Source organism: Dreissena polymorpha, chromosome 10 (assembly GCF_020536995.1).
Source record: "Dreissena polymorpha isolate Duluth1 chromosome 10, UMN_Dpol_1.0, whole genome shotgun sequence".
NCBI classification, from domain to species: Eukaryota; Metazoa; Mollusca; class Bivalvia; order Myida; family Dreissenidae; genus Dreissena; species Dreissena polymorpha.
In genome coordinates this window covers 6,754,648-6,780,758 of record NC_068364.1, presented here as the reverse complement: position 1 = coordinate 6,780,758, position 26,111 = coordinate 6,754,648, and the positions used below count along the sequence as shown (strand labels likewise).

The window sequence follows — 26,111 nt, the reverse complement described above, 5'->3', positions numbered from 1 at the left end:
GATATATTATGCTGGCCTTGCTTTTTGGATATTCTTGGCGGAGGCGCTTGAAATGTGGCCATAATTGCTTGCGAGCATCAACAATCTCGCGTGGATAATCTCTATTTATGTGAAAAAGTGTTCCGCGGAGCTTGTTGGCATTCGAGAGGATGTGCTCAGTATCACGGAAATCCAGACAGTATATAATGATGGGTCGTGTGGAGCCGTGCCGGAATTTCCCCAGTCTGTGTATTCGGGGGATGGGAGGACAGGGGTCGATCTCAAGTTTCTCTCTCAAGAAAGTTGATATTTTATGGAGACAATTTTCATCCCTGTCCTCTGGGATACCACTGATTAGAAGGTTATTTCGGCGACACCTAGCTTCGAGATCTATTGACTTGTACTCTAATAGCTTAATTTGCCGATCATGGTTAGACATTGTTGTTTCCATAGTGTTTACTTTGTTTTGCAAGTTCAGACAACTGTCAACTTTATGAGATATGCCTTTCATTTCATGGAACAGCATAGACAGCTTAGCATCAAGTGAGAGACTCTCGTAGTCCGACAATTTTTGAGACCGTTCGTTTCGTACTCACTGTTACTGCTGCCCGTGTTTACCCGAGGCCGCTTTTTCTCTCTTGTAGCCGTTGACCAAGGTCCGCCATTTTGACTGAAAGTCTCATTGTCCAACACATTAAAATCGTTTCTGGTGAGAAATTGTGATCGAGCGTCCGAGTTTTGATGTTCCATGTTTGTGAAATGCTTGAACTTACACTTGTGCACATTAACATACCATTATTAAATGTTCACAACATTGTTTTCGTTGTTTTTGCTATTTTTTTACTCTGCGAACGGACCCGGATTCGGGCATGGGCATGATGCCTGCACTGCATTTTTAAACTTGATTCTTTCACCAATGGTCACCAGACCTAAATTTGTTAACTGGTTATCTTCTAACGATTTACAAATCTCAATATAATCTATTTTTTGACTCATAAAATTTTGATACAGTGAATGTAAACCAGTTGAATGCAGAACACTCCTTACGGCGGCGTCTGCCATGATGTAGACTGCACTCTGGATCAGCAGACGATTTATTTCATAAATCAATCTTATCCTATCTTACGGCACTCTGGATCAGCAGACGATTTATTTCATAAATCAATCTCTGGGTTAATTATAGTCGCCATCTTTCGAACTACTTTCAAAAGTACAACAACAACAATAACAGTAGAAGACAATTTTAATTGCGAAAAGTTGAAAAATTGAGTACATGTGTCACGGTTGTTGAGTGGAATAGTGTTATTTTCAACTGTGTACGAAGCATGTGAACTGGTAGTGGAATAACCGAATTGTTGGTGGAAATGGAATTGAGAAATATATCTAATAATTCATCATTTTTCATGTCATGATCGTGTAGAATTATCATCAGCATCATTTCTGTGGAACATTGCAATATTCAAAATACAAGTGTTTCATAGCTATGGTGCTTTTGACATAGTTCACTAACCATCAAGACTGAAATGATTCATGCACACAGGTAAAGTAAATAATTGAATTTGTGCAGAATGTTTATTTTTTACAAATTATTATTTAATTTAACCAATATATTTTAGATAGATTGCACTGAAACTCAAAGTCTAAAGCTTAGTAAGACACTTAAGCCAGTTTTCTGAGAAGAAACAATACTTGTTCAGAGTATAGCAGGCTCATGCCGCCTCTGGTTTATTTATTTGGCCTCGGCCTTTAACCTGGGTCGCTTTGATTTCAGGTGTTTAGCCCCCATATCAACAAGGCTTTCTTGACCCTATATGTACTTATTCATATTGTTTAAAGATTTTGAGAACCCTCGCTCAGTGCCAGTGGGGATAAAACAGGGACCTTCTTATAGCTAGATGAATGCATCAAATATGCCATCAACACTTTATAATCAATAACTTTATAATTGATGATTCTGTTCTTTTAACTACATTACTAATTTTATCAAAACAATGTGAAACACATTTTTATGCTCCCAAAGGAGGGCATATAGTGATCGCACTGTCCGTCTGTCTATCCGTCACACTTTGCATTTAGGTTTCGAAAAAATGCTCATAACGTCTATGTCGCTTCATGCATGTGTATATGGACAAGGCCTTCCCATACACACACAAATTTTGACCCCTTTGACCTTGAACTTAGGGTCGGCGTTTAGGTTTTGAAAAATGCTTATAACTTCTATCAAAGCGTTTATCGGGGGCGTATGTCATCCTACTGAGACAGCTCTTGTTTTTGCTACTGTCCTCTGCACAAACCATGATATATCTGCATATATGCATCCAAACAAATCAGTAAAACTATTTGTCACTTAATAACAGTAAACTTATTGCATGTTAACTTTCAAACAATATATATCAAGATCTGTTATATACATGTATAATTATATATATATATATAATTATACATGTATATAACAGATCTTGAAAAAAACACACATCAAACTTCAAATTGTTTTAGTAAATTATAGGCTTTAATTGGTATTGTGACATTGACAACACTCATGCATGCGACTATACAATTGTACAACTATGGAACACATTATTTATGAGAAATTCCAATACATCAACATAACGTCTCAGATTTAAGGCAGATAATCTAGTGCTTTTTTGCTGCCATTTTTACTATTACACATTTTTTCATTTTATGTTATGATGCATTGATCTTGTTTCTAAATTAACCAAGCAATCATGTTAAACTTTTGAAGAAAGTTGTTGTCTGATAAATATTGAAAATAAAATCACTACAACGTGAACAAAATTCAGTTGAATACTGTGACCAACGAAGATTTGCCAAAGAGCAATTCAGATCATGATTTAAATTAAATACAAGTAATATGAAAGTCTGCCTATTGGATCCCAGTTATGACTTATTTGTCAAATCTGCACATTAATTTGCCCTTGGCCATGTAGAATTATGGACTAAATACCATCAAGTCATGTAAAAAGGAGCAGGGTATAGCACGCTGCTATTGATCTCTTGAGCTTTCACATGAATTTTACGGGTAATTTTCATACAACAAATGATATTAAATAGTGTAATGATAAAGCATTATGAGCACAAATTATATCTCTTACTAGTGGTGCAAAAATCAATTAAGTGTCACATTTCAAAAGAAAATTTATATAAAAAGGTATTATTAATTGTTAAAACGTTATAAAAGGTTATTTCAATTCACTAAAGCATTTAATTACAAGAGCAAGTGCATTTTATGTCCATAACAATACATGTAACAGTATTGGCATTGTATTTATCTGCATTTGATGTGCTTTTAATACACTTAAAAATGCAGACCAGACACACTTCTAACAGAAACAAATGTAATTTTTTCTGCATTTTTCCAGCATTAATACTCTTCAAGTGTATTTTTTATCATCCCAAATACACTTTACCAGGAAAAAGGTATGTTAAAATGCATTTTTAGTTTGTTTTAAGTAAATTTTCAAATGCATTAAGACACTCTTTTGCAAAAAATGTTGAACAAAAACTTGAAAATATTTAATATACTAAAGTGAAGTAATAATTAAAGTTTTGTATGAGCATCAAAAACAGTTTCAAATTCATACCAGTGCCTATTTAGTAGCAGTAGGCCTTATATGGTCTACTTGTGGTAGAAATAATGCATTTTGTATAATACAACATACATAAATTAAAAAATATAGCTGCCCATACAGTTCAATACAATGTTCAATTAACTACACTATGCAAAGTTGAAATATGACATCAAGCTTGGAATAATCTTTTCAATAATGTATAAATGCTGTTTTAATTTATAAGTGAAATAGACACTTACATATAAAAACTGATTTACATCAAAACTAAATGTTTAATTTGATTTTTAGCTCCACTGGCCAAAGGTCCTGTGTCCATCGTGCGTCCGTGCATTAACTTTTCCTTTAAACATCTTCTCCTTAACTACTGGTCCAATTCTGATGAAATTTCTTAGGAATGTTCCTGGGGTGAACCTCTTTCAAATTTGTTCAAATTATGCCCCTGGGGTCAAATTTGACTCTGCCCCGGGGGTCACAAAATTGAAAATTTGCTTATATAAGGCCTATTTTGTGAAAACTTTCAAAATCTCCCGTCCATAACCATTGGGCCTAGGGCTATCAAATTTGGTATGTAGAGACATCTAATAGTCCTCTACCAAATTTGTTCAAATTATGCCCCTGGGGTCAAATTTGACCCTGCCCCGGGGGTCACAAAATTGAACATATGCTTATATAGGGTATATTTTGTGAAAACTTTACAAATCTTCTCGTCCATAACCATTGGGCCTAGGGCTACCAAATTTGGTATGTAGTGGCATCTTATAGTCCTCTACCAAGTTTTTTCAAATTATGCCCCGAGGGTCACAAAATTGAACATATGCTTATATAAGGCCTATTTTGTGAAAACTTCAAAAATCTTCTTGTCCATAACCATCTGGCCTAGGGCCATCACATTTGATATATAGTGACATCTAATAGTCCTCTACCAAATTTGTTCAAATTTAATCCCTAGGGTCGAATTTGACCCTTCCCCGGGGGTCACAAAATTGAACATATGCTTATATAATGCCTATTTTGTGAAAACTTTTAAAAAAAATCTTGTCCATAACCATTAGGCCTAGGGCTACACAATTTGGTATGTAGTGACATTGTATAGTCCTCTACTTAGTTTGTTCAAATTATGCCCCAGCGGTCAAATTTGACCCTGCCCCGGGGGCCACAAAATCAATTATATGCTTATATAGTGCCTATTTTGTGAAAATTTTAAAACTCTTCTTGTCCTTAACCATAAGGCATAGGGCTACCAAATTTGGTATGTAGTGACATGTAATAGTTCTCTACCAAGTTTGTTCAAATTATGCCCCTTGGGTCAAATTTGACCCTGCCCGGGGTCACAAAACTGAACATACGCTTATATGGGGCCTATTTTGTGAAAACTTTAAAAATCTTGTTGTCCATAACCATTGGGCCTAGGGCTAACAAATTTGGTATGTAGTGACATCTAATAAACCTCTACCAAATTTGTTCAAATAATGCCTTTGGGGTCAACTTTGACCCTGCCCCAGGAGGCCACAAAACTGAATAAACGCTTATAAAGCGCCTATTTTGTGAAATCTTTAAAAATCTTCTTGTCGAAAACCATTCGGACTATGGCTACCAAATTTGGTATGCAATAACATTGTAAAGTCCTCTACCAAGTTTGTTCAAATTATGCCCTTTGGGTCAAATTTGATCCTGACCCACGGGTCACAAAATTGAACATTATATACGCTTATATCTTGCTTATTTTGTGAAAACTTTAAAAATATTCTAGTCCTTAACTCTAGGACCTAGGGCTACCACATTTTGTATGAAGTGAGAAATAGTAGTCCTCTACAAAGTTTTCTCAAATTATGCCCCTGGGGTTAAATTTGACCCAGCCCAGAAGGTCACAAAAGTGTACATGTGCTTAAATAGGGCCTATATTTAAGTATTTGCACATGCAGAGAAATTTGTTTCAGCCTTTTTTTCAGCAGTGGAGCGATACAGGGCCATCATGGCCCTCTTTTTTAAATACTCAAAAAATGAAACCGTGTTCATGCTTGCATGAACACAGTTTATAAATGCTGTCAGAATAATAAAATATGCAATTACTATAAATACAAATCCCAGGGAAAAGTGCTTTTTGTACTAAAAAATTCGAATGAATATTACAATAATACATTCTGAATACTTTGGTATGTAATTAACAGTTTTGTCTGAGAAAATCACTAAATTTTATATATTTATTCAAATTCACATAAATCATATTTCAAAAACACATAATTACTTCAAATCATTTCACACAATACTGAAAAAATGCACAGTTTCTGATTGTTATTGATTCTTTATAAATTTATACATATACCATTTTTTAATCTTGATGCATCCTCAATTGTATTATGCACATCTTTATCTGTTTTAACAATTATAATTTAAAGATAAGGCTGACTCAGTAAAATAATAATCCATGATTTCTGCAGTACTTGCAGACAAACTAGGAATACTGCTGTGATATTATTTATCTATCTAATGGGATATTAATTTGGCTTCAATAGAAAAAAATCAAAGCATACACATGTATATAATGTGTATGTGTATATATATATATATATATATATATATATATATATATATATATATATATATATATATATATATATATATATATATATATATTCGTTAAACTTAAATTGATTGACCATCGATAAAAAGATATAATAATATATGTATATATATAGATATATATATACTTGTAAAACTAAAAATTAAATATGTATGTTTCTATTACATCATTTAGGACTTTTATTTTCAGACAAAGTAGAGTGAAGCTTGAAACAGTATCCAATTGTAACAGTCAATTTGGGAAAATCAACCTTATAATTATTTTCTGTGTTGATCAATGTCATAACTGGTATAAAATGTATATTGAACTGGAAGTTTTCTTTATTTTAAATGATAACATGCTTGGTTAGCCATAATTGTCACAATCAAGTGGTCTTTTTACACTGTAGTTTTCTCACTGACTATGGGTTTGGTCTGAGAATGAGCCACACAAAGTATCGTTGGGGAGATGAGTTGTCAATTTTATGTTTATCAGTCTTTCATAATCCAGTATATCTGTAAAAAGTGAATTTGTAACTAATAATCACACAATCTACACAATTAAAATTGTATGCATTTAGATTTATTTAGTACTGCACATTAATCATTTTCCAAAAATATGTAGCAACATTATATTATATAATGCTGCAATACTAAAGTAATTTACTAATTAAAGGTCGCTGATGTGTAATTGATGTGGTGTCCACCTAATGATCTGGAGGTCACTGGTTTGATCCCCAGTGTGGGAGCATTCTTAAGAAATCTCCAAGAGACACCCAAGTACTGGTTCTAGGCCCAGGAAACGAACTCAAGAGCATTTCACATACATGCATGTAGTTAGTACTTTAAATTTAATCGAACTAAAAATTGGATAAAAATTAAAAACTGAAACCCTTATAAATACATTTTATTTTGAATCAAGCAAATGTGGAAATTCATTAAAAATAATGAGAAAAATTAAAAAATTCTACTTTAAAGTAATCATGATAATTTAGATTATTTTCAGAATATTTAATGATGATAATGATACAATAATGTATAACCTAAATGATAAAAATAAAACATGTAATGTTAATTTATGAAAAAAAACGTTTTAATTTTATCAATATCATGGTAATTACAACTAGATACAGGCAATTAGATCAGAAACGTGCATTAATTATATTAATGATCAACCCAGACATTTGTAGTGATTTATGGTCACTATTTTGATTAACGTTCTATACATGACCTGTCATAACAGGTATTTTTTAGCTAGTACTACAATCGGCAATGATAGTCTGTATTGCATACATATTCCACTGTCTATTATCGATTCGCTTCCTCAAACTGAACAAATATTTAATGTTTACATCGCGAAACGTAATGCATCTAGTTTCACTTTCGGTTTGGTTGGTTTTGTAAACACCGTAATTTCATCTTAAAAATTGGATGATAGGGTAATTAAATAATAATGGAAAAGTAAATCACTTGGATAATAGGTCAAAATGCAACACAAATGAACGTTAATAGTGCTCTTAATATCAAAGTTTCGGTAAAAAGTTTGGCGCTAGTTCAACGCGCATCGTATACAGCCTCATAACAATAGACTGACAACCTTTTGGGTAGTAAAGTAGTAATACAAGGCAATATGGCGACCGTTAGCCACGAGGCCTATCTTACGGAGGAATCCGAGATAGCCGATGTATCACGATTGATCTTACGGAGGAATCCGAGATAGCCGATGTATCACGATTGATGTAGACTGTAGATTACCGCGCAATTTTCCGGTGCGTGCAAAATATTTGACTTGTAAAATTCACTTTTTAGTAGTAGTAGTAGTAGTATTTTAATGAGGAAAGCACTTTATATAATGATGAGTGACCAATACATAAATAACGGATAGCTTCGTATATTAATGTCTAAACTTCATATAAGAAAATTAAAATACATATATCTTCATATCAATACATAATATCTATGTATCGAGGTATAATACATATATATATAATACAATTTTATCTGTATCTCCCAATGTTTTATGTATATATAAGGATCTTTTATAATTATTGCATAACGATTTATGTTCATATAAAGATCTTTTACCTTCATATAAAGAAGTAATACCTTTATATAATGGAAGATTGTCTGTGTATAATACATTTGTATCCGTATATTTTTACATGTTGTCTAAACATAAGAAAATTATATCTTTATATATTAATGCTTTATCTGTATATATTCAAATTATGTATTTATATATTATAATTATGCATATATATATAATGGTTACAGGCATTCATATAAAGATATTTTGCCTTCATATAAAGAAGTAATGCCTTTATATAATGGAAGATTATCTGTGTATAATACATTTGTATCTGTTTTATTTTTACATTTTATCTATATATATAAATGCTTTATAAGTATATATTCAAATTATGTATTTATATATTGTGAGTATGCATATATATATAATGGTTACAGGCATTCATGCAGAGTCAGTTTGACGTAATATCACAAGTTTTGGTATTATAAGACAGTGAAGGCGTTCCATATGAGTCAGTTTATTTAAATCCGATACTCACACGGCTATGGTTTCAATTTTTGTTCACAGCAAATAATAACATCGATTAGATTTCTTGATTTAACACTAATGTTGTTGTATTAAGAACACGGTATTCAACTTATCTTTATATCATGAATTAAACTCTTTAAGATTACTCAAATATTCGACTTATAAAAGTAAAATAAATGCTGTGCATTTTCAGTTTGAATTAGTAATATTCATATATAAATAAATATATATATATAAAGAGAGAGAGAGAGAGAATGGAGAAATATTAACACATATGGCCTATTTCGGGGTCTCTTATTTAAAAATAGGATATAGGGCTCAAACTTTAAATACATATATCTCCAAACCCTTTTTTTATCGGATATAAACACAAAATATGGTATATAGGGGTACATGATATATTATTATATATATATAAGTCATTTATTTAACGTCTTATACAAGGAAATATATAGCGAAATTGATTGCGAGGTATATACAAGTTCAATAAAAGACGTGATTGTGATTTTCTATCTAAGACCTTATTGTGAAATTTGATTGCATTACCTCCCCTACCCTCCCCCCCCCCCTTACATAGTAATTAAAGGTGCTTAGAACGCGGGGTTGTATACATACCCCGTTTTTTAAATTGACCCCATAAGTATAGTCTGAAAACTACTAAGACCGCGTTACTGGAACTATGTATTAGTATATATATATATATATATATATATATATATATATATATATATATATATATATATATATATATATATATATATATATAATCATCAATCAAATTGCTATGCCATTTAAACGTTACTGTCACACTTTATTATCGTATATTACTCACATTCTTTGTACACGACATACACTAGTGTTGATAGCCTCTGTTAAAAGTTTATGACTTACATTGTAGGTTAAAAACATATGTCTGTGTTGATGCATTAGTTTATCTAATACCTTATCCCTTATGTCGGAAGTTATTGCATGATACGTTTTCTCGATTGTCTTTTTGTCAATAGTCCGTATGGCTGGAGAAGTTGAAGTTCCATCATGTGTTACATGTGTGACCATTGGAATATTGTATTTGTTTTATCAGGTCTATCGCATGTTATGGAATTTACATCAATCTAGCACTTAACTGGTTGTATTGGAAACATAAAAAATAATTTGAACACCGTTTCAATGAACTTTATATGAAGTACCCAATTAAGGTATAAAAAAGATACTCCAAAATCGTGAAAAAAGGCTGTGTGAGAGTATTCTGTTACTGTCGAGACAGTATTTCGAACCTGAATATGAGACAGACAAGTCGGTTTGGGTTCGTTCATGTTATACTCTTCTTCATTTTACTTGACATTGTTCCTTCTACCTTCTGCTCTGCTTGGCCACGTGCTTGATACAAGGTTTCCAATAAAACGGTCTTTATCATTATCAATTATGAAAAAGGTATATTACAATATGAAACGACTGGTAATAAAAAGTAGAAAAGTGTCATTTTATATACTATAATCACAAAACATTTTTTAAAGAGATATCTAGTACTGCAGATGTTATCTGACCAAGAATTATGCAAATTGATTGTTCAAACAAACTATGTTGAATAACTAAAGCAATATTGCTGACAAATAGTTTGTTAGATTGCAATGGTTAATAATGCAGCCGGATATAAATCGTCAACATAATAATATTCAGTTTCCCGTCTCTTAAGAGGTTTCTGTCTCATAAGGCGAACCTGAAGAGCGACGTGTAGCAAAAACATGTAGATTATGAATATCATAATTAATATAAGTACTTAAAGCGCGGATCGTGTCATTTTGTGGTTGGATTTGTTCACTTCGCGTTTGCCGTAAAGGTTCGATCACAGACACTGTGGTACCCGGCAGTTCCGATCCGCAAAAGGCATTACGAAGGCGCACATAGGCGCTTGAAGAGAAACAACGCCACTCTTGTTTGAAAAGAGTGCCGCTCACGAAGTACACGAAAAAGTTGAATGTGAAATTACAATAAAGCAAAAGCACTGTGATTGTTTCCGTAAGTCTCTGACGAGCGTATTCACGTGGTTCGATCGCCGGGTATAATTCCTTGTAAACCCGGAAGAACGTGAAGGGCAACGTTGTTACCATAAAGAAACTCGATAAAATGAACAGCATTCGCGTCGAGGATTTTTGCCTTTTCTGTGCGACCGAAGTGCCTATTGCGGTATTCGGTGCCACGCGCCGCAACTGACGCTTCTGTTTTACTATCGTGGCCAGTATGGCCAGGTTACCCGCTGTTATTAAACACATAGGGATAATGTTGAGCACCACCAAAATCATAACCTTCCACGGGTACTGATCAAATAAATAGTATTCACCAGGTAGCGGTTGGCAAGTGTTCCTCGTTTGATTGATGTGGTTTATAGCAAGCCGTATCTCGAACCCGAAGAAGTAGTGCACTGGGAACAAAGCACACACGACCGCCGTTACCAATGACGCTTTCAGAGCATTCCGGCTCGACAGCCTTGCTTTGGCGACGTACGGCCATTTGGTGAGAAGAACGCGCTCGATGGTTAGTAACACGAGAAGCCAAACGGAGAATCCTGCGGAAGTGTGCACGATCCAGTTGTTGGTCTTACACATAAAGTTAGAGGTGACCTCTAATCGTTTTCCCGTCATCTCATGCACCGTTTCTGCTAGGCACGAGCTCATCATGAACAACATGTCAGAGACGGCGAGGAACATAAGATAGACGCTTGTGGAGAACTTCCGGATTCGCTTCCGGGATAAGATGATAATGTTCAGGGTGTTGCCGACCACCCCGACTGGAAGAAACAGACCCGGTACCGTCGCCCACAGCCAGTAATCTATGTAGCAGGCCCGGAAGTGGAACGGCGTGCAGTCGAACATTCTCTATAAAATATTAATTATTTATACTGTTTTTGTCGTTGCTGTAAATTCTAAAGTATTTTGAAATAAAAAACGCAATTGCTCGTGACAAAACAAATACAAATGAATTCCGCAGTTGTAAACCCGTCGTTTGGTTTCGGGAGGACTTTCATTGTATCTTTATATTGCATCCCAGATAATGTTTCCATTTCAACCATTTTATATTTTGCAAACTTCAGTTCATTATAGTTTATGGTTAAGTTACAATCGCTTAAATAATTTTTGAGCATGATGTTTATTTTAATTTTCTTGTTTAAATATATGTGAAGACACAGTAATTAAAAAAAAATAACCTCTTTGTTTAAATAATAGTTGTTTTATTATGTTTTTAGTTGTTTAGTTATTTTTACTTCATTGTTCTCAGCTAAACAACTAATTTTACTCGTTAATTAAGAAATAATAATGCAATTATGTATGTTTTGATGATGTATAATAGAAATATATAACAAATAACATAAATATATAATAATATAAAAAGATAGTACAAATTAAAGTATCTAGAAATAAAAACCTTACTTACGATAAGTAGTATATTTCAACACACGTTTGCGTTTATTCTAGTTCACAATATGCCATTGTTTTTCTCAAAGCTAGCAACAGCGCCGTGATCAGACGAGTCCTCAATTTAATGCGGTATTTGGAGTTCCGATCGATAAATGCATGTGCCATTTTTTCCATTAGTATGAAGTTACATAATATATAATGTCAGAGAGCAATTTATCGAGTATTCTGAGTGTCGTTTACAGCAATAACAATAACAATAAATTAAACTGAAAGAATTCCATATAAAACATCTGGTTCGCATCAATTAACTTTGTGTACGAGATGTCTAATATTTATATGTGTCTTTAAATACTTTGATCTTACTGATTTAATCACTAACAGTTATAGTGTGTTAAAATTTAATGTGTTTTTTAAGAGCAAATAGATTAGTTACCACACTGGTGACCAAACCTTTTCCTCGTTTTATTGTCATGAAAAGATTTCTTCAGCAAAATACCACAACGACACATAAATAAATGTTCAATTTTAAACGATATAAAACGCCAGTGTTATTAAAAGCCGTACTTCAAATATAAAAGTATGCCAACAAATCATTGAAATGGTACATAATGGCAGGTAATGGGACGTATTGCAAACGTTCGGGAACGTGATACACAACTCTTCCATACTTCGATCATACTATTGGAGGGCTAAAAACATATTCCGTGCGTTTTGGAGGACGCACGATATACATAAATAATGGCAGCTTAAGTTTTTTATCGCCAGCCCTAACCTAGAATTACTCTCAATTATGATATATTTGTCCTTTCTATTTCACGCAGAACTTATCCATTGCAAATAAGTAGCTTTTCGTGTATCTGTACGTAGCATCTGTTCGTAGTTCTGGAATAAAATAACTTGATAGAAACAACATCAAGGACATCATGGTTGTTCATTACTGCAATTATTTCAAATCACGTTTTATCTTTTTTTCTACTAATTTAGAAAAAAAACTCTATGATTTTCTTGAAAAAAACACTGTGTAACCAAATCGATATTCATGCCACCGAATTGCATTCATTGACTTATCCAAGATTTTGAATTTATTATAATGCGATAGTATGCACTGACGCGGGCTGATCTGTTGCTACACTGGCAAAATCCATTTCCCGCACGATTTGGGATATTTTATATAAGAAAAATAGCGGCATAAATTATCATTTTGTAAGACAACGTTAAACAACACGTTTTTTGGGGATCACATGTACACACAATCAATTATTAATATCGGTGTAAATTATATTTAAAAAAAAACATTACCAGCTTCACGAATCTTTAGAAGTCTGAGATTTAACTTTATGAACAGCTATATTGAGAACTCGTGCCAAATTTCTGAAATTAGCCCCTTGTACTATCTTTTGTCTTGAGATGCCCTTAGAAAATCTAGTAATTATTACAATAATTGGTATTAAAATCAATAAGATAATCAGGCTTAATGCATACACAACCCTATTCTGTTTTATGTATTTCTGACTGACTGAGTTCTGTGGTTGAGTTACCTATCATTTTTGCTATATTCCATCATATTCGTCAAATTAAATTTAAAAACCAATAAGTGAATGTTGAAGAAGTGCCGACAGATCTATGTCATTGATCATTTTTTACAAAACTTGAAATAACTCGTGTATTGTAAAACTAATAAACGTTTAGCCGACCTAGGTTCCATATATTTAAGATTTTGTTTAACAAAAACACACAATTATTTTCAAATTTATGATCGAACGCGATGATCATCAATTGAAATTGTAAATAATTAGAATGTGATGCTTCACATGAAAGCTATTTACTTTGTTTAGGTCGCTGTGGGGTAGTGGATATGGTGTCCGCCTAGCGACCGGGAGGGCAAGGGTTCGATCCCCACTTTGGGTGGATACAAGACACAAGTACTGGTTCGAGTCCCGGGAATCGGAGTCGAGAGTGTTTCAAGTAAGCCTTTGGCTTTTGGTGCAACCGAGCTAAAACTACATTGAAAAAGAATCAACCACGAAACCATAAACGTGCGAAAACCCAAAATGCCAAATGAGAGAAAAGAGAAAATGTGTTTCCGATTTTCTTGTATTGATCGGAAAAGACCTTAACAGATTCGCATTAGCAATTGAGGTCTATCAAAACATGTAAACGCATTTTTAAACATATCTTTTCAATCGTCGTTTATTTCAATACTTTATTGTTCGTTTCTGACGAAAATATGATGATTATGTTCGCACGTACCGCAAATGGAATATATCCGTTATTTAACGGTTGGTACGAATTACATAGTTAACTTACATTATTAACTCAAGCTTTAGCGTGTAGAAAATCAATACCAAACATTTAACTGACTTATTTCCTTATCGTAATTTATTGACATATTTCAATGCGTTTATATGGATTTTGTTTAATAAGTTTTAACAACTATTTTAGTAGTGAGTCTTTAAAATCTTAAAGTGAAAGTATGTTAGCCTGATTGGATTGATATTGGAGCCAGCTGGCGAAAATGTTTTCGAAATATTGTATCGACATTTACATTTTTTGGTATCATCGGTATTCATCGGCTGTAAATCAAGTTCTTGTTTTTCGCTTCTGCAGATTGTCACAGATCTTCTTGATGACATGTCAAATAAATTCAAATATGGTTTCAGTTACTAAGGCAATAACTGTCGTCATTTTCATACGTATGTTTCATTCGATCCCAAACGCCATGTGTGGTACGCGAGGCCAGATCGCCATATGTCGCTCGCGAGGCCAGATATAATATTATTAACAAATGCAAAACTTAAGACACAGGTGCGACTTACTATTTGCCTGCGTTAAGTAAATGCCAACTTGTCAGAGTAACGTATGGAATGAAAAATCACACATACAGGGAATTTTGTTGGTTTCGGAAGATTATAGGTTGCAATTCAAGAGTGACCAGATAAAGTAATATTTATTTTCTAAGATCATGAATGAATACAAATTGGTAATCTACCTAAATCAGGGAATGTTCTTGTATTTGATGCCTTTCCACCGTTGTATGATGCGTAATTGAAAAAACAAACATATTTCCCATCTGCTTCCAGAGGTAGAATGAAAACCTAAGCGCAAGGTAAGCGCCTAAGTAGACTAGAACACGCATAAGGTATGCTGAAAACAGGCGACATTTATACAGACCAAACAAGACGTTATACCGTTTGTGGGGATTCGTTATGTCAGTATCGTGCGACATCCACTGGTTTTACAGGAACACCATTGGTGCAACTCGGATTTTTTATTTATAATTGGACTTATACAACTCAAAATTAATAATATGATATCTGAGAAGGTAACAAGTTAGAGTTTGAGACTATCCGTTCTTTAAACGGAAAGAAATATTGTTCTGCTACAAGAGGTAGAAACTTCATTATAACTTCGTTATAGAAGTAAATTCAGTAATAAACAAAATATAGATGAGAATTTCAATTACTATTTTACAGAACATTTTCTTAGTAAAAAAGATTAACTTGCAGAATGAGACATGTGATAAGCTTTGGCGCCTATGAAACATGTATCTACACATTACATGAAATATACTATACAAACACGTGTCTTGTGTTTATTTTGATTTCTTAAATACTATACCTGTTTCGGCCATAGCCTTCACCAGTAGACACAAATAACGAAAATAAATATGCACTTATGATTATTATTCTTTATTTTTTAAAAGCATAAATGTTTTTAATGAATATGTATCACCGGACTTGTCATTCGATATTTACTGGATGGGCATTGTACAGTTTTTCTCGATTTTGTAGACGTTTTGCTTCATCTACCAATCTTGTACAAAATCGGACGTTTTGAGACTGTATGTAAACAACAAACGTAGCCTACTATGAGTAATCCCCTTTGTTCCGAAAAGTGCTCATCAACGTTTTATTACCAGTAATACTGTTCAGCGCTGCTCATTTTCAGACACTGCATGCACATCCGCAAGTGTTCCAATGCATGGTTGCTATGGAACAAAACAGAATGATTAGCTGAATTATGTTATGTCTGCAAAACCGGAAAATATCTAGTTAATTGATAGCCTCAGATATCTTACCGCCAGTAAATAACAAACATGTATGACAACATCAACATAGAGTACGATAAGCAGTTTGAAAAGGGTTTTTAAGACATTTCAAAATTATGAAAAACTATTCAAACATATGCCAACAACATAATTCAAATCATAGACTCTTTAAACGTGATTTCTTTCAGCCCTCTTGAAGTTCCGCAGAGTCAGAGACTTACAAGCAAAGAGGTTGAGTGAAAAAGGCAATGAGTCACTATTATGAGACAGGGTCTTAATAAGACTATTCGTGGTTACATCAATGATATTCTCAATTTTATACGAACAGCGATTTGTTGGATCTAAAATGAGCTATTACTTCGTATTTGAAACAAAAGCCCGTCCTGCAAGCAGCAGATTTTTTGCATGAGATCACGTCCATGAAGTTTTACTACAAAGATAATTAAAACTGAAATATTAACGTGAATATCTGGGCGTCGATTGTCGTTTGGTGTATTTATCATCTATATTATTTGTTGGAAGGTTTTATTTCCGACGGAATGAAACGGGTATACAATGAAATTTACTTATAGGATGTATAGACATACATTTTTAAGAAATTAATATAAGAGATATATGGCAGACTGTATATTGATGCAATTACATACTGAATATCAGTTACTGAGGGGCCGTTGAACAGATGTATAGCAAGGATAAAGAAATCCACAAATAACAAAGAAGTGAAGAAATCCGAAAGTACGATCACAAACATAAGGTATTTACTGCTTTGCACTTGATTTCTATGTATATATTCAGTCAGTCAAGTATTCATAAAACTCTTAACTTATTAACACTTAATTATTGTTATGGTTATTTTATCATATTTAAATCACTGATAAACAACATCAAACATGAACAATAAGGTCACAGTACTTGAAAATTCTACTAAATATTACATCGATCAGGTTTATCTCCAAAGATTCTCAGGAATTATGTGAATACATCATACCGATGTTCTAATGCGTAAACTACACATACTCATAGAAATAATTCATTTTATTTAGTATAGTTACATGTCATATATATGTGCTATAGCACAGACGGTTCATCCTGGGGTCCTGATACGTGCTAGTAATAAGACTTGGACTTAAAGAAATTTCCCTTTGTTTTAATTTTTTTTGGCAAGGGAATATATTTAATTGATTATTGATCGAATTTGCACAAATACCAGCACAGCGTTTAGGATATCACTGTCTTAATTATTCTATCGAATTTACAATTACTTCATAGAAGTATCTAAAATATTATTGTTAGTGACCTTGTCCGAAAAGTCGTTTAAAAATTCGTTGACTTTGTCACTGTAAAAGGAGTTATGGGTAGCTTAAATGTATGTTTAAATTTTAAATTACTACTTTTAATATAAATTTATTATAATAAAATGTATTTTTAAAGAAGGATTTGAGATAGTTTCATTCACGTTTCGAAACAAATATATTAAAAGGTTGAATATTATCAAATGCAATACAATGTTCTGAGACCGGGCATTTCATAATAATTCGGGTAAGCCTGATATAAATATGTTTTGTGCCTCCGCCATCTAGTTATGACGGGATTAATTAAACGATTGGCCCGTCCGTTAGTCCGTCCGTCCATCCGTCCATAGGAGGTTAACCGTACCTGACACGTAGAGAATAGCATCAATACCGCTTGCATGGATGGATGTTCTATTACGGACTCTTAACACCCCACATCTCCTGACCTAATTTTGGCCTTGAACAAATAACCTGCTTTTATTCATAAGTCATATAACATCATTACCGTTGGCTACGAAGCTTTACCTTTCCTCATGTTGACCTGACATTGACCTATATTTAGGACTAATGCTGAAGATTCAACTTGTTTGTTATCCGACAATGACGCGTTTCTGCGGACAAGCTTCTTCTGAAAAATTGCTTTGAAACTTTCATGATAGTAATTTATATAAACAATCAATACAACCTATTACCATGACGTCATTTTTACAAGGACATTTCGCAACTTTTATTTACTATACCAGTAGGTCCACATAATTTTGCTAATCCAAAATGAAGTTTTTCTTAAAAAGTCAACAATAATTTCCACAAAGCTTGCATGCTGTGAATAGATGATGTATTTGAACATGTTAAAACCACCCTTATAACCTGACCTGATAGTTACCTTGCCATCGACATACTTTGGACTCTTCCTTATTAAGAAGGTCCATAATTCTTGTTGAATCCAAAATGACACATTTCTTCAAACATCCGTACTGCTTGCAGCCAAGCGTTGATACATGCATGGAGGTTTTCTATATAGGCTGTTCACTCAGCCCAATCACCTAAACTTATTTTGACCTTTTTTAACAAAGTTTTGGCCATAGACTAATTTAGAAGGTCATTATGCTGTGTAAACCCATATTGACCGTTCGAATAACATCAATATTACTAGCTAATTTTGTACTTCTAAATAACGTGCAGCAGTGATATATCACCTGTCCTTTCCTTTACCTTATCATTGAACTAATTTTGGAATAAGACTTATTCTTGCGGGCCGATGACAAGACCTCAACAAGGGGCATCATAATGCATTGACAAAAGATCTTTTGTTACAACACTGATCAATATCATTGTATCGCGAATGGAAATGTAGATGTACAAATAAATTTCCGTTATTATCAATGTATAAGTTTGCTCGTAAAAACTCCGTCAGAGCTTCTCTATTATTTTAAGCCATAATTATGTCTTTTTTAGACAAGTTATTAAAAGTGTAACGTGTTTACATGTAACCTGTTCATACACTCCTGCGGATAATTGACCTCTTAGTTTGTAGACAAAACGGAAAGCTATAATTATTCAATTTATAATTTTATTTAGTCGTTTTTTTTGTGTGCGAAAACACAAGAATAGGTCTTGAAGTTAAATTGCAAAACATTATCATCTCACGTTTCTAGTCTATTTCAGTATGTGGCAGTAGTCGTTTATGTGAAACATTTATTTAATAGTAAATTATATGAAACATTTATTTAATAGTACATTATATTGCTTCGCCACTAAGCAGCTGTTTATATATCGTGTTTGTCATAACGATGCCTTAGAAATCAGTCATCTGAAAACGTTTCTAGCTAGGTTATATATGTTATTTTGTACGATGATAGAAAAAAAACGCGTTTGATGACTTTAACATTTTTTCAACATTTGCAGCAGTTATATTGGTTTTACAGTTGGTTTATAAATTTGCAACATTTTATGTTACTTTTAAATAAAACTTTCTTTCACATTAGCAATCGTTTAGTTCTTTCCATATCTTAAGCATTTTGATATCAGGGGATCAAGACTGCTATTTAGCTAGTAGTGTGTTACGGTATTTTGGTTGCTATATATAACTATTTTGATATAACTGGGGAGAAATTAGCCTGTTGTTACATGAGAAAATGGGATGAACAATTATCTGAATACAATAAACAACCAATATTCTATAAACGTTTCATAGATGATGGGTTTGGACTATGGACACATGGAATTGACGAACTCATGAAACTTTTCGACTATGCTAACAAAATACATGAAAACATGAAAGTAGAATTAAGATGGAACACAACACAGATAGACTTCTTAGACACAAAAATTCAACTAGAAGATAATAAAATAACAACTGATTTATACTCAAAGCCAACCGATAAACATCAATATGTCCAATATGACTCAGACCATCCAACAAATGTGAAGAAAGCAATACCCTATGGATTAGGAATACGTTTAAAAAGAATATGTTCTGACGAAAACAAATACCGACATCGGAAAAAAGAACTAAAACAGAATCTACACAAAAGAGGATATCCAAATAAATTTGTTAACCATGAATTATCCCGAGTTGATAATTTAAATAGGAAAGACTTACTAAAGAAGAAAGAAACAAATAAAACAGCCAACAAGAGAGTACCACTAGCTATAACTTATTCTAACAACCTTCCAAATATCCACTCAATAATACGAAAACATGCCGACAAACTATATAAATCAGACAGAATGAAAAATATATTCCCAGACGTACCAATAGTTGCATACAGACGAGATAGGAATATCGGTGGCATTTTGGTTCATGGAAAAACAAATAAAGATATAAACAAACGTTTTCAACTAATACCACAATCGTGTAAGACTAATTGTATAGTCTGTAAAATGTTGAAAAGAGGTTTTCATAACAACCCGAAAAGTGAAATTCCAAACGAATCAATAAAACAGAACTGTTACATTTATAACTTGGTGTACGGTATATTTTGTATTAAATGCCAAAAGATGGTATACGTCGGAGAGACGAGCAGATCATTAAAGAAACGTGCCAAAGAACACGAGGCTGACGTGCGGCTACGAAGAGATAAACCAATCTCAGAACATTTCAATGGTGCGGGCCACAGAGTGCAGGATATGGGTGTATCAGTGTTAACACAAATAAGAGACAGTTCCCATTATTACAGACTTATTAAAGAATTGGAATTCATAAAGAAGTTTCAAACGCAATCACCAAATGGACTAAATACAAAAAATCAACTTGATGTCCTGCTACGGGAAACTATCTTGTAAAAAATATATGTGAAAAACATTTTATATTAATCATCAACATAAATGAATGTAAAAATAATAGTACTTTATGCAATTTATCTTGTCCATAATGTGTATATGATATATAGAATAGCAAGTATATATGATTATTTAATCAAATATCATTATAATATTTTACATAGATATGGATTGAAATAATTAAAGTCATTAAATAAGTTGACACTATTTAATTTATGATAATAAGTTTAGGTAGATTATAATTACATATGATGATGATTGTTTTATTGTAAAATATCAATTTATTAAATATATAAAGCACACATTTAACATAAGATTAAGACAAAATATGTAAGTGTTTAACGTCATTTCATTTTTGGCGAATTTTTACATTTTTTGGCGCCATTTTATATAACGCCATTTATGACGTCATCATGTACAACGTCATTTGACGTTTAAAAACATTTTTCTTTGTTATTTTAATTGTGCAGTCAAAAGACGTAAAAATGTAGTTAACATATAATTTCCAATGTTTTGATAAAGGCATAATGCCGAAACGTCAATTAAAGGAGTATAATCAGAGAGTTATATTTTGATATTTATAATCTTATGTTTGCGTTATGTTGTGCTAAAGCTGATGTTAATTGCAAAACTCTGGGTATTTAATTTGTGTAGTGGTATGGTAAAAGTTCGCAAGTTGAGCTATTGTGACAACTATATGCCAGGTCCTTCGTGCGTCGTCATTGTTTAGCTCGTTAATACTTTTCATTCACTATGTACGAACCTTTGCCAAACCGTGTATATGGATTATATCTAGACTGAGTTTTAAATCTAAATAGAAGATGACCAGGTCGAATCTTGGAAAAATCTTTAAACTGTTATAGAAGCCACATTTATGGATTCATCTTGATAAAACTTGGTCAGAATGTTTATCTTGGCAATATAATGCTATGTTTTGATCTGTTACAAGTTCGGTCTAAAACTGTATCACCTGGTCATGTTTTTTATTAATTGTTGTCCATGAACTAAGGTGAGCGCCATTTATCATACGTTCTTAAATTATGACACAAAAGCAAAGGATACATACGGTTTGTTTCCGTAGTATGAAAGAAACGTCTAATTTGCGCAGTTACGTGTATTATGCAACGTGAGTGAGCTGCTTAAACATTAAATGAATGTAAACCTGTGTGTTAGGAAATGCCTAGTTAATGAGTGGATAATACTTCTGAATAATAACCTTAATAAGCTTGAGAAAAATTATAAGGTGTTTAATTACCGGTACTCATTTCTAACTTTTGCTTCCCTGAAATTCGAAGTACACACGCATAACAAAAACTCTTTTATCAGATACGCAGTACAGGTCACGCAACGACGCACGTATATATTGCATAAACTATGTTATAAAAGTTATACATATACAGATTAACATAGTTTGCACTAATTTGAAGCGTTAGACGTTTATAAGACATCATGCAAAATGGGTCTCTTGCCATATTCGACAAGCGTAGATGAAGAGCTCGCTGTGCATCCGCGCAGTCTTGTCAAGAGCTATAAAGTTGCGAAATGTATCATGCTATCATTAGCGGACAAAAGGTGGTCTAGATCTACGTTGTTCTCATATGGCATAACACCCATTTTTACATGACGCGGCTCATACAGTGGGTGGTCACTATCGCTAAGTGAGCCACTCGTGAGCCTAATTGCCTCGACACCACTCGGTATCTTCGTAGGAAAAACCTTGCGAACGTTCCAATCAAGTCTGTCTTTACTTTAAATGGACTAGTTTAGTCTAATAGAAAACAATATTTAATGCATATACAATAAGCGCGCTGGTGTCGCAAATAACCGGTGTTTGTTGACTGTATAACAGGGTTTACATTTATTACCTTACAAAACATGTAAAGTTAATTGTATCATACTGTGAGATTTCCATTATCTAGTATTCGTGCCTCGAGAGCCTTACAAATGGGGTTCCCGCTGAGAGACACTTTCTCATAATTCGAAATGTGATTTTAAATAATATTGGATGCCATACACGGTTTCAAATTACTTGTAATAAAATTCATTTCTGGGCGGAAATATGTCAATATAAGAGGCTAAGATCTCGATAGTAAATATCTCTGTCGATTAATTAAGTCTGAAGTGCCTTTGACGTTTTGTTCTTAAGCACGTTGCAGGGTTAATGACGCATGTATGTAGTTTCAACTTGAGTTGTTTAATGTATATTTTAAGCCATGTATATGAGCGAATATATAAGTTGACTGATTGATTGAGCACGATAATCTTGATACCAAATCGTCTGGACTTGATACAAAAATAAACGACGTATCTTGCTAAGGATTTGCATCAGGTAAGGCAATGGCGTAAGGACAAATACACTTATACAATCAAAACGTTTAGTAATGTCCACAAATACAAGTTCATTTGGTAATATTTGCAACTCTTTAAAACTATTTGTCTTGTTTGACTGTTAATAGATTTCAAACAAGAATAATATATAGTACTTCCGTGTATTGTTTAAATTTTGGGGTTTGATTTAGTTTGGAATATAGCTGTAATGAAATCCATTTAGTCTGCGTCAAGACTGTGATGTTGTTATTGCTTTACAGAAGTATTGACCAGAACGAATCTGTTTTCAGGGTTATAGTCCATCCTTTCTAACATGAGTTTTGAAAATCGTCAATCTTGTGTACATGGTATTAAAACAATTCAGATCCAATAGAACGATTTCAATTGCATCAAATTACTAATAAAAAATCTATATAGCCTCGTCAATACAATTTAGCAGGTTCTTTTACTGGTTTAATACCTTTGAATTACTATTGAACCATTGCTAATCCGCGTCCATACAACGTTCACATTACGCGTATGCGGTTAAATGTAGGTTTTGAAAAAAACTTCCCCTTATTAAACTGCGCTAAATTAACATTCATTGTCGCGTATACGGTCTTATTTGCATTATATATCGAATAGAATCCTATCAAGCATTCTTGATTCAACACATAGAGGGTGCGTATACGCCATTAATTGCATCTGATGACTCAGGAACATCTAATTATCAGAATAGAACAAAGTGCGACTAGATGATATGCTCATCCAGCGTCCAATGATAATTTTAAAATTTAATGATAATCAACTGATGAAAACCATGTTGAGAAAACGTAATAATTTGAGTGAAAAAATATAAAAATATAAATCAAAAGAATAATTTCACTAAGCAATCTAAAAACACGTACTGTTTTACCAAATAACCATTGCATACACAATGCAACAATCAAATGCAAAGATTGCAAACTGTCACATCTGCAAGATTTTTTTTAAAGCAACACATGTAGTTTCATAACATTTCGTTGTCTGCAGCTGATTTCTTAAAAGCGTGTATTTATATATTAATTGGATTCCGTTGCATTTCCTGTTCGAGTCACACGTGTTTTTATTAGAAAAAAAATCCAGTTTGTTACGTCGATAAATGTGCTGCTCGGCTTTATATAAATTTATAAAAACCGGTTAAGAGAACGTTTCCTACATTTATGATATGAATATGATGGTACACTTTATATTGTTAAGACATTTCAATTACATTAAGTTGATGACTTAATTACATTAAGTACATGCAATCATACACTTGGAGACTTTTCTAATGCAACACTTTTAACACTTGAATATTGAAGTAATGAGTTAAGATTTTGATTTAAAATTGCATACGTGATCATTTAACTACATTTTGTGCAATATAACGATACAATTATTCATCCGCGACAATTGGGCGCTTTTGCACGGGGGGTATGTGTGGTTTCATCTTTTTACACGTGAAAATGGTGAAACGCGATATGATTCTAATTTTATTGTAATTTCTTCATTGTAGGTAGGTTGATACACCAGGAAAACATTAAATAAATGTATCATTCTCGGTGGGTTTTAACACCAGAAAATCATAACATTAGTTAGAAAAAACAAAATGGTTGGTATGAATATTCATGAGCGCAACATTGCAAGCAGGTCGGTCATTAAGACGTGTAAGTTAATACTTTTTACTTTTAACATTATTATACGCTGTACGATTTTGAGAATTTCACTCTTTCGGTGATTTTTTAATTTGTTATGTTTGATATTTTCATGTTGATCAATTTCAATTAAACTTGCAAGCCTATTTCAGCATAAACAAATTTACAGATTTGTAAGACATTTAGGCTAAAAATCATATTACCAACACTCATGATGGATGTAGAATCTAAATTTCAATAATCAGAGCAGTAACATACAAAAATTGTTCATTCAATTTTTTCATGAAAACATTACCATGATCAAATGCACTTTTGTACGCTATTTGTACAGCTATTTATGAGCTACAATATTTTTGCGCCATTTCAATAACTAAGATTTGAAATATAGTTTTATTAATTTTTCAGTATATGTATATATGTATAAAAAAACCATCTTCGGCAAAAAGTAGAGTTACAATAGTTTTGTGTGGAGCCCACGATTCCTTATAAATGTCATTGTTTTGTACCAAGGGAAGACTATTGGTTGCCTTTAGAATTGGTCTTTAGCATACAGACAACGCCTTTTACTTATATCAATCTCGTTTAATACTATAAATGATACACGATGAGTATATTTGTAGTAATTCTTCAATCAATAGTGTTCTTTGAACAATTACTTCTGACGTTATTCTTGTAAACGACTCTCAGTATAAACGATAAATTTCTCTGTGATTATATATAATGTAACTTAATATCAATGGAAAGAATGGCAGCTGAATCTATCGATCGGAACTCCAAATATCGCATTGAAGGGAAATCTCGTCAGATCACGGCGCAGTGGCTCGCTTTGAGAACAACAATGGCATATTGTGAACTAGAATAAACGCGAACGGGTGTTGAAATAAAATACTTATCGTAAGTAAGTTGTTTATGTCCAGAAACTTGAATTTGTACTATGTATTTATATTAATATTAACACTGATTTGTGTTTTTATATATTTTTATTACAAATTGAAATATAAATAATTACAACATTATTTTTTAATTAACGAAAAAAATGTTTTTGCTTAGCACAATGAAGTGTTAAAAACAAGTATTTAAGCAGAGTGGAATATGTTGATTTTTTAATATTCACATACCTTTAAACAAGAGAATAAAAATAAACCATTATGCTGAAAAAATCAAGCGTATGTTACGTAATGAACTTAAGTTTGTAAAAAATAAAATGGTTCAATTGGGCACATTATCTGGAATGACATATATAGTTTCAGTGACAGTTCGCCCGAAACGAAACGACGTGTTTATTACTGATGAATTTGTTAAAATATATTTGAATTGTCTTGAGCATTTGCGTTTTTGTTGTTTTCAAAATAATTTAGGATTTACAGCGACGACAAAAACAATATATATAAAACATATTTTATAGAGA

At 32.8% G+C, this 26,111-nt stretch overlaps 1 protein-coding gene across 1 annotated transcript; it reads right to left on the bottom strand.

Annotated features, from left to right (window-relative positions):
• Positions 1-10,373: 10,373 nt before the first annotated feature.
• LOC127847951 (C-C chemokine receptor type 3-like) lies at positions 10,374-11,555 on the bottom strand. The gene is made up of 2 exons (XM_052380202.1): positions 10,898-11,555; positions 10,374-10,402 (listed from the first exon to the last, which is right to left on the bottom strand). The coding sequence occupies exons 1-2, from the start codon at positions 11,553-11,555 to the stop codon at positions 10,374-10,376; spliced, it is 687 nt and encodes a 228-aa protein (XP_052236162.1).
• Positions 11,556-26,111: the final 14,556 nt, after the last annotated feature.

What these genes read in the sequence shown, in the direction of transcription:
- LOC127847951 (XM_052380202.1), bottom strand. Translation starts at nt 11,555, where the DNA reads ATGTTCGACTGCACGCCGTTCCACTTCCGGGCCTGCTACATAGATTAC. An exon ending in CACGATAGTAAAACAGAAGC is followed by an intron (nt 10,403 to 10,897) that starts GTCAGTTGCGGC and finishes GTCGCTCTTCAG; the next exon opens with GTTCGCCTTATGAGACAGAA.